This window comes from Peromyscus leucopus, chromosome 4 (assembly GCF_004664715.2).
Source record: "Peromyscus leucopus breed LL Stock chromosome 4, UCI_PerLeu_2.1, whole genome shotgun sequence".
Lineage (NCBI taxonomy): Eukaryota > Metazoa > Chordata > Mammalia > Rodentia > Cricetidae > Peromyscus > Peromyscus leucopus.
Window position 1 is genome coordinate 59,528,697 of NC_051066.1, and position 11,372 is coordinate 59,540,068.

The 11,372-nt window shown below is 34.4% G+C and overlaps 1 protein-coding gene across 1 annotated transcript in view; it reads left to right on the forward strand.

The window, feature by feature from the left end:
- Nucleotides 1–11,372, forward strand: part of Fsip2 (fibrous sheath interacting protein 2) — a 79,656-nt gene that overhangs the window by 37,686 nt on the left and 30,598 nt on the right. The window contains exon 16 of the mRNA XM_037204915.1: nucleotides 1,687–10,624. Coding sequence (XP_037060810.1) covers nucleotides 1,687–10,624 — 8,938 coding nt within the window. The remainder of the gene's footprint in view (nucleotides 1–1,686; nucleotides 10,625–11,372) is intronic.

The following is an 11,372-nucleotide window of genomic DNA, read 5'->3' on the forward strand; positions in this document are numbered from 1 at the left end:
TTATAGTCTAAAGTTGTTCTCAAAAAAATACTCTTGATACTTTAGGAAGGCATCTTGGGTGTATTAATGGAATAAACATCCAGGGACCTAGCTTTGATGAGCAGCATGAGGTAATGGAATCTCATCCCTCATGAGATATTATTCATCAGTATAGCTTTGCAGATATTGATGGCCAACTCTGTAGAAAATGAGTTGAGATGCCTGAATCTGTTTCCAGAAATTCTCATGGGAAGAACCTGCTACCAAAGACCACAGGCAAAAGTACTTGCTCACCTGTGAACTGAGACTTGAAGCAGGAAAAGAAAAGATAGCATAGTTTAAAAACATTTAACTCTGTCTAGTCAGACTAATCCGCGACCTTGAGAAATATAACAGCAGTGGGCCTTTTTTCTTTGAATCTTGCTCAGTTAATAAGGCATGAAGCACACACAAAGATTCAATTTAAGGAATGTTTCTCTGTATAATATCATAATTGAAAAAATTGAAAACTAAGATTCCTTTAACTTCATTTTGTTACATTCAAAACTATAGAAGTTACCCTCTTTTTATATTACAATTGGAAATGCTTTATCCTTCACCTAGATTAAGAACAGCAGTATGATTCCATTGTTCATTATATCTTGTACAAAAAATGTTTTGGATATTTCAATATGTACATTCAGTATTGTTCATTTAGAATAATTATCTCCTACTTTAAAATTTATGATTTATTATTAGAATTTTCAATTAAAGGTATATTTATATAAATAACACTTTTATACTTACAGTGATCTAAATCTGTGCTTATTAAAGCACTAGCCATCATCTATCATAGTAGTGAAAAGATATTTTTAAAAATTGAGTAAATTTTAACAGCCTGGTGGATTTTCATTAGGCGCCCCCTAAGAGCTTCAAAATGGACCAGCAGAGAGGGTGTTACACAGATTTTAGATTTTCTTGTAATGTTGACTTAAAACATGAGTCATTTCTGTTTACCATAGGTATGTTTTGAGTGGAAACAACCTGTCAGCCTTTCTGTCATGTCTTGTATTTTCATTCATCTATTATATGCTTTAATAGATAGTTTGTTCTGATCAGTCATGTTAGCTACAAAGCCAATCTAAAATACACTAATTTTTGTATTCCATTAAAAACAGACTGTGTGCTTACTGTTGTAGCATGGAGTAGACATGAAGATGATTCATTTTTCATCCCCATATAGAAGCTAGACAAATGCTTCTGAAGACTCCAAAATATGTTTACTATATCTGTTTAGAGAAATAATTTTAAATAATTTAATCAGTTTTCAAAATATATAGCAGGTTTATGAATACCACACTGAGTTTTTTCCAAACTTTTCATGAGATATGACTAAATAACAATTTGATAACTTTAATTTTAAACTTATTGACCCAAGTTATGAATATTGGGAAATAATTTATATAGTTTCTTAAGGCATATAAACAAAATGAAATAAAATGCTCAAAATATTTTTCCTCTAGTGTGAAATAAACCAGCTAAATACAGTCTGAAATTTGGAATAGATTCCTTCTTTCATTTTATTATAAATCATGCTGGTATTCTACTTATAATGTATAATTATTATATAATTGTTTAGTATAAAAAATTGAATGCTACCCCTATATCACCCAAATATGGAATAAATATTTATATGACTTAATTTTTATCTGCTTATCTTCTTCCTAGGTAACTTCTGAGGAACTAAATAGCATAATTCAAAATATAATGACGTGGGTTGTAGCTACAGTAACCAGTATATTATATCCAGCCATCACAAAATATGAAGAAAGAGTGCAAAGTAATACTTATCCAGTGTCTGATGACTCAGACCTTTCTTCGGATAGTTCAAGTTTCTGTAGTACATGCAGTGAGGGCTTCACATACAGAAGCTACATACCTAAAGCATTTCAAGCAGATTCATTTGTATTTGCCGGTGACAGGCCAGTGAAGAAACCACCCACACCTTTGAAACCTCCTTCTGCACATGTGGAAAGAAGAGATATTGGCACAACATATCAAATGAGAGGACAATCTACATCTTCACAAGTCAATTACAACAAAACCAATTTGGAATATCCATTTCCTAAGATAGGAAGCAGTAAATCTGATAGTTACCTTTTAACATCATTAGAAACAAGCACCAAAAAATCGAAAGATGTTACCACAGAAACAGATAGTTTAGAGATTCCATTGCTATATGACAAAAAAGCAAAGGCCATGGATCAGATGAAAAATTTAAAGAATGTTTTTGTAAACTTTAAATGTCACTTGAAAGGAGAAACACAAATTATTTTAGAAAGTATTTTTCAGGAAATAATGTCTGACTTAACCCAGGCCATTCCTTCTCTTTCTTCTGTGACTGCTGAAGTTTTTGTTGACCAATGTGATACAGAGAGAGAAGACTTGCTCTCAAATATTGACATATGCTCAGTAGCTTCAGAGATTGTGGAAAATATGCTGGAGAAACTGGAGTCCTCTGTTGAGAAAAAATGTATGGAGTTGTTATCACAAGAAGATCTGACAGTTGATATTAAAACAAGTTTCTCAGGTAGTACTGAATATTTCTCATCCTTAGATACAAAACCTTCAGAAGATACACTGACTTCTACCTTGGAGCCAATGTGTGATATTGCAGATGAGATGGTACATGCCATTTTAGATAAGTTGATGACTCTTACATCTTATAAGAAAAGTGAGCTTCCTCTTGAAGACACAACTAAACATTTCCACCAACAAATTAAGACAGAGCCAATTTTTGATAAATTTTGTCAAAAGACTGACCAAAAGAAATCTAGTCCAGAATCTGATGCTGCTAATCTAATTGTGAAAGAAGAAATGCAGAACTTAATATCAAATATTTTTTCACAGTCCTCTCTAGTTGGTTATGTAGAAGAAGCAATAAGCACTATACTAGGCTATGTACAAACTGAACTTAATAATGAGAGACTAATTGCATCTGAAGAAACAGTAGTACTTCTTCAGCTACTGGATGATGTCTTAACTCAACTTCACCAGGGGCCAGCAAAAGCAGGTGTTAAAAAACATAGACAACCTCGAGTAAGAAATCTTCCTGATGCTGACGAAAAGTATAGACTCACTAGCACTGGCTCATTTAATGGTCTTAGAACTAAAAGACCATTTCCTCCTATTAATGTCCCAGGCATGGTTCTCTATTCTGAAGATGATGAGGAGGAAATAGATAACCTTGTGAGAAGTGTGCTTGATTCATCCTTTAATGATGAAAAAATAAAACCACAAGTGCAGATTCCTAATTATTGGCCTACAAGGAGAGACACTTGTTTTGAATCCAAAAGGAGCAATAACCTACCAACAAAACCTACTCCTCAAAGCAAAGTTGGATCTCATGACTGCGGATTAAAGTTGAAGTTATCTCTTAGTAGTGAAGACATTATGAAGACAACACATTGCTTGACTAATGATGCTTCAGTTTTCAGCCAAGATCAAAAGCATCAAATACAAAAGGCTTCAGAAAACATAGTTCAACACATTTTAACAGAAATGCTCAAGGATATGCCTTCTGTTTCATCTCATCACCCAGGAAGCAAAATTGGTGAAGAAACCTCTGCTTTCGTCTCAGAAAAATCTCAAGGATTATCAGATCAAGAATGGATAGAACAGATGTTTTCTGTGAAAGAAATTTGTGCATTTGCACATGAAATAACTGATTCTGTGATAAATATACTTCACAAGGCCTCGAAGTGCATTCCTAATACCATTAAAAATGCCATTTCATCAGGTCATCAAACTTGTCTAGATCATTCTGATACTTCCCAAACAACCACAGAAATACCAAGTAAAATGCCATTCAAAGTATGGTTTGACAGTGAAAAGAAAATGAAATATTTATCTTCACTTAACGTAGAGCTTGAAAAAACTTCCATGTTAAGATCTCGAGAATGTGAACCTAAGTGTGTAAATGATGTTACTGATAACATCATTAATACAATTTTTAAAAATCTGAAGTTATTTGTTTGTCCAAAATTAAAGCCAGGCAAGAAAATTTCACTCTTAGGGAAATCATTGCATTCTCATCTTAGTACTTACACAATGAAAATAGTCAACATTGTTTTAGATGCTATACAGAATGAACTAGAATTCACCAAGATAAACCCAAATCCTAGGGAGACAGACCATACCAAGGGTCGTACAGGCAAAGGGTTGTTTGCTGATTCCAACAAAGCAGTAGACTCCCATGTCACCAGTGTCAATGACATTATGGAAAGTCCATTGCTGACATGTATTTATGAAATGATATCAAGTACAAATGAAGGTCAAACAAATACTTCAACCTCTACAGATAAGGCAGTTTCTACAGTGTTATGCGGGTCTGAAAATGCTAATAAACAAACTATTTTGTCAAGTAAACAGGATAAAAATTCTTTTCGACAATATTTGGCTACACCTTGTATTCACCACAGTGTCGCTAGTGAAAAGGATTTGAAAGATAGTTCCAAGTTGAAGGTGTTAGATCGAATTGGAGAAACGCTATATGAAATGTTAAGCAAACTCACAGGTTTCCACCCTGATTCTCAGCCATCTTGTAGTCAGCAAAACACAGAGAAGTTACATAAGGATCCTCCAACACTATCTAATGTTCAAGTCATTTCCAAAGCAATTTTGGAATATGTCCTTGCAAAACTATGTGATATTGACATAGATACCAGCATTGTAGATTCTGGATTGAAAACTCTCTCAGAGTCACTTGACATTGACAACCTATCATTTGCTTCAACTATGGAAGAAATGGCCAAATGCACTGACATCATCTCTAATATAATTTCCAAAATTATGATGGATAATAAAGAGAGTACCAGAAATAAAGCAAAAAGTGATCTCTCAGTGTCTCCCAAAACAGAGAACTCAAAGAAAATGTGCCCAAATAAACTGAAAACTATTGCTTCAGATATTCTTAACATGGTTTTTGCTAAACTGGAACTATTTGCCAGTGGAAATGTAGAAAATATTGGTGCCCTTAATGATGAAAGTAAAACAGAGAATAAAATGGACTGGGACTGTGAAAGCAAAAATTCTCCCACAGATTCACATGATAAATCATTGCTGTCTACTTTATACACTCATGCAAAGAAGGTGTCAAGTGGTATTTTGAAAGCCATTCAAACAGAATTAAATATTAATCCATCAGATTGTAATAAAAATACAAAAAACTCACAAGAGATACAAATGCTTACAAACATAGTTGATTTAATTTTAGATATAGTATCTTCAGATATATTTGTTGAAGCTGAATCTGAGCACAGAGACATTGAAAATTATCGATATCGACCAATTTATGGAAATTTTCTTCCTGGAGGAGCTGAATCGGGGTCATTTCTAGATGATGACACACAAAATAAAGAATTCATTGGAGATAGAACATCACCTACAGAAGAAACTAGAACCTGTTCTACTGACCAGTGGCTTCTAGAAAGAACCTTGAACAAAATTGAAGTAAAACTCAAAGAGCCACACAAATCTCCAATTGTTCCCATTATAAGAAATATTTTGAATGAGATTTTTCAAAGTGCTTTAATCAATCAACTAAATGCTTCTCTCTCTCACTCTCATTTTAGTAGTATGCCTTATAATGTGCCTGTGTCAACTACTCAAACGTCTGCTCAATTTATGGATCCTTTGATGGGCCCTTTAGTGTCTGACACAGATGTAACTAAGGTGGTGAATGATGTTGTTAAGACTGTATTTCACAAACTGTATTCAGCTGCCACGACAGAAAAACATGAAAGTGGAAACAGATGTGAAACTATCATCTTTTCAACCAATGTCTCTTTTCATGAGCATACCTATCCAGGAAACCGACATGTAAGTGTCTTAAGTGGAAATCCATGTGACATTCAGTCGAGGTGGAATGTTGACAAACAGACAAAAATAAATGTAGTTGAAGACATTATGCAGGCAATATTAGAAAATTTAGAAACTTTTGCTGCTTCCAAAGTAGAATCTCTCTTTCATCCCCAAGTCGACTTCAGAGTTCCAGTGACTTTGCCAGTACAGCAGGAAGGGGCAATATTAAGCAAAGCATTGTCAGGCAAAGACTCATATTCTGATAAGCAACTTCCCTGCTGTTCAGTGGATTATTATAGCAGCCCAGGAAAGATGGACTCGTGGAGCCAACTGTCTTTGTCCAAATTAAATATTTATGCAAAAGAAGTGGCTAGGAAAATTTTACAAGGCATCAAGCATGAGTTAGATAAAGAACAAGAGAGTCTGTCCCTGACAAATAACATTGTGGTTTCCGAGAATATTGCAAGTCAGGTTGTTAGCACAGTGCTCGATATTGTGTCAAGCAAAAGCAAGTGTGACAAAAACAGTTGTGACAAAGACAATTATTCAGAACAGCAAGATGGTATTATTGAAAGGCTAGTCAATAAGACAGAATATCGAAAAATACTCGAGTTTCAAATTCAAGATACCATTGAAGGGATCTTATGTGATATTTATGAAAATATTATGTATCAAAATAATTTCTCATTTGCCACACCCACTCTGCAATATAGTATACCTAGCAAACACTCAGAAGCAAATTTACAACCAGTTATTCCTGGTACAAATATTATCCAGAAAGTATCAGTTCCTAAAACAGATGTCATTTTGGTGTCCAAAGATATAGTGGATATTGTGCTTCATAACCTTACTTCTTTGGTCATGCTTGCCATAAAGGCCAAAGATCCTGCTTCCTCAAGGTTGGCCTTCTATGATATGTTTCCAAAATCTCAGTGTCAACAGCCTCTTTTTATAACACAAAGAACTGAGGAACAACCAGGGCATTTTTCACATTCAAAAAATACGAATTTAGCTTATGCTGATGTTTATCAGATGCCTGTGAAGAGAAATGAAGACAAGAGGGAACCTGCAGCTGACCCGTGCGAGGAAAACGCCAACTTCATTACTAAAACTATTTTCAATCGGTTACAGTCTTTTGCCACAGAAAGAATAAATTCATTAATGACTCCCACCTTTCAGTCTAATAATGCAAATGTACTTATTAGCCAAGAATTTGAAAATAGTAAACAAGATGACAGAATTTTTTATGAATCAGGCCAAGTTGAATCTGATGTGAATGTTCTAAAATTATCAACAACCAAAACAGATCCTAGCCAAGAGCTTGCAAAACCCGTTTTTGCCAGTTGCAGAGAAAATCTTGGAACCACAGTCCATTTATCACAAACTAGCCTTAAGGACTATGCTGATTTCATTGCCAGTGCTATTTTGAAGCTTATTAAAAATGATTTAGACTTAGAAATACAAAATAAGCACACATATTCAAACAATATTTTATTTCAAAAAAATATTGTGAGTGAAATTGTTAATAGTATCTTAAATATTTTGCACCATAAAGGATCTGAAAAGGAATTTTTTTTATCTTCCCCAGAGAATACTAGCTGTTCACAGTTAACCATATCAAATGAAGTTTTGCTGGGATACAAAGAAAGGGAAAAGCCTACCACATTATCACAGTTTACAAATGACCCTTTAGAAGAAAACCAAACAACACTGGAAAAGGAAAGCCAGAGAGTTGTTTTAGAAGAAATATTTTTGAAAAAAGGAGGATCAAAACCAAGAGAAAAAAATGAAATATTCAATGCAGTAGAGGAGGTTTTGAAGAAAGTGAGTCAAAACATAATGGAAATCATAGGCCACTTGCTCCCATTTAATGAAATCCCTTACATTGTGTCTAAATCTAAAAATAAAACATCAGCTATAGCACAGAAGAAATTCTTTCAGTCTTATATTAATAACACATCAAATGATATACTTGAAAATATTTTGGGAGAAATGCACTCTGTGGTTGTGACATCTTTGTACAAAAAAACTAAAAACAGGAGAGAGGTAGAAATATATGACAACAATGATAACTCAACAGTAAAAACACCATGCTTTAGAGAAAATAAGCCAGCAAGAAAAAGAAGTAATCCCTCTAGACTTGGGGTACCACAATTGCATCATAATGCTGACAGTTTAAATACCGTTGTGTTAGAAAACACTTTTTTGCCTTATTCACCATTGCAGATTGGAAGATATTTAGTTCAAATAGTTCTTGATAAATTGTCAAATTTTGTTTCCCTTCATCTCGAAGAGAGATTTCCCCCTGAAGGTAGTTATGATGACATGTACCTTCTTAAACTACATAATTCTAAACTTAGCCCTAAGAACAGCCCTAGGCCAGGCTGTAAAACAAGTTTAAAAGCAAGATCAAAAATTACCTCGCTCTCTAAATTTAAAACAAAACCACATCTAGGCATTAGTGGTACTAAGTCCAAAAGCAAGACCAAGTTAGGTACTGGAGAGAAGATTCCAAGGGAGAACCGATCCAAAACTGCCATTGGGTTGCCACAAACTCTACCAAAAGAGGATGCCAAAACCCTACTGAAAACAAAACTGCCAGCTTCAGAATTAAGAATTTATGCCAAGAACATAATAACTGATATTTTAGAAATAATTGTGAAAGAACTTGAAAGAGTGGCACAAAATAGAACCATGTTAAATACAAAAGCTTTACCATCTGATCAAATCCTGGAAGCAAGTAAAATTGTTAATGCGGTATTGCAAGAATTGTATGCTACAAACAACCACAATTTGGCTTCTCCAATTAATGTCTCAAATCTGGGTGATTTTCGCATATCAAAGCAGAATCTGGGTGCAGGTTCCCCTACTGAGCATCAGGCATGTTTTTACTTAGAGAATGTTTCCTCACAGCTAGAACAGATTTTTCCTAAAGAAGGTATATTTAAAAAAATGTTTGACAAATGGCAAGCAGAAACAAGTGATACAGAAAATGAAAAGTCTAAACTTTTAACCGTAGCTGAAAGCATTTTGACTGAAATTTCAATTAAAGTGAAAGATTTGGAGTATTCGCTTTCACTTTTAAATTTATCACCACTTGAAGATTGTGGAAACAGATTCTACGATCGCTTTAAAGGTGGATCTACCAGAGCTGAGGATACGAAAGCACAAATTAATATGTTTGGACGAGAAATTGTTGAAATGCTATTTGAAAAATTGCAGCTGTGCTTCTTGTCTCAGATGCCTATTCAAGACGGTAAGGGAATGCTAACAAATAGGAAAGAATATGTTGCTGCTAGAAGTAAGCATGGTGTTCCAAGCAAACACATCCTCAGTGGTGTGCAGACCTGTAACATGAAGACAAAAGTGTCTACGAGTCCTAGCAACCAAATCGTGCAGGAGATCATACAAAGAGTCTTAAACATGTTAGAGTCATTTGTGGACTTGAAGTTTAAGCATATCTCTAAATATGAGTTTTCTGAAATAGTGAAAATGCCTATAGACAATCTCTTTCAAGTGCAACAGAGGCAAATAAGCAAAAAAATGTTGCCAAAGTTACAACCATTTAGAAAGTTTGGTGATGAACCCAAGTCAAGTACTAGTATATCCAAGGAAAACATACAGAACACACTCCTACGGGTTCATTCATTCCATTCAGAATTACTTTCATATTCTGTCACTACTGTCAGTGACATGCTTAGCATAATCAAGAATAAGCTAGACAAAGAAATAAGCCAAATGGAACCATATCCAGTTAGCATACTGAAAGAGAATATTGCTGCAAGTGAGATCATTGGTACACTGATAGACCAATGTACTCATTTCAGTGAGTCTTTAATTGCAAAGCTTCCAAACAAAAATTATTTCAAAAGAACTGAGAATGTTTACATTGTTAACCAGGTTGAATTTGCATCTCATGTGAAAATGCCTACATCAAAGATGAGAAACACTAGTGTGAGAAGTAATACTTCACAAAGGAGTGTATCTGGCTTGACATTTAATTCAGAGGATGATACAAAAGAAAAGTATGGGATCACATCCAATTCACCCTCACACATCAGTTCCTGCATCGAAAACAATATTACAAGCTCAAAGCCAATGGGAAGACCCAGTTCAAAAGCTATGCCATCATGTTCTGGAAACAAAGCACAAGACCAGAGTCAAAGGAAACCAAACTTTGGACTTTTTGAGGAAGCCAACAATTCTCTTCCTGAAGGCAGTATGCTACAAAAATTGTTTAAGAAAGCAAATGATTCCACAGAAGAATCACTGAAACAAGTCATGTCATTCATAGAAATGGGGAAAGGTGAAAATCCAAGGGTTTTTCATTATGAGACCACCAAACCAATTGAGCCAAATGAAATTAAGACAAATGTTTCCCCACTCAAAATATGTTTAGCTGCAGATAATATTGTTAACACAGTACTATCAAGCTATGGCTTTCCCCATCAGCCACACCCGGACGAAAGCCTGGAGACCATGAAACCATTTTTTATGTCAAGGCAAAATCCTTTGTCTGTGGTAAATGGAGGAGAAAAGAATGAGAAAAATTTGCTCAGAATGTGGTGTAAACGAATGACCTGTATAAATGAAGAAAAAAGTGAAGGTCTTGAAGCCTTCCAAGAGGACTTTTCTTTATTACACAAATGGAAAAATAAAAACTCCAAAATGACAGCAGAGACTTTGGAAGAAACTGACACAATTGCCTTTGCTGATCATGAACTGGGTCCAAATGAAATGCATTTGTTGGCAAGACATGTTACTACATCTGTGATCACACATTTGAAGAATGCCATAGCTGCAGGTAAGCAAGAGATAAGTTAGTTTTTAAGTTGGAATAATTTGGGGAAAACAGTAAAAGGTATATTTAAAAGATCTCTTGTCCAACAGTCTACATTTTGTTTTATTTTTTTCTGAAAATAGCTTTAGAAATGTGAATAACTATTTGATTATTTTTAAACTTCCATGATGCACAAAAATGTTACTAAGTTAACTGTTCATGTATTAAGTAAAAAGATGTGGGTTTTTTCCCCTCTAGACCTATAGATAAGGGGAAAATGAAAAAAAAATAAAGTAAGGAACTTTGGTTGAACGTGCTCTGTGAATCAAAAAGTTCCAAATACCTGTGCATGCCTCTACTGCTACAGTCTATCATTAACTTTCTGGAATTGATACACTTGTATTTTATTCAAGATGATAGAGTAACAAAAATCTTTAAACTTAGAAGTAAAATGCAGCATAGAATCAAATATATTGATTTAATATAGTTTTAAATAATCATTTCACTGGAGCTATGGCAGGATGTTTCACCAAACCTGAACAACCTCATCTCTTAGTGTCCATAACTATACAGTCAAGACAGACATCAACCTATGACTTGTAGATTTGAATATGGAAGACCTGATTTCTCAACATATTGGCTAAGACTAAGATTTCACAATTGTGAAGTATTGAAGGAAAATTCTATTTCTTTTTTCATTGAATTTTACCTTTTACTTTAGTAAGGAGTCTCACAGACAAAATACATTGCCAATATGTTGAATTTCCCAAAT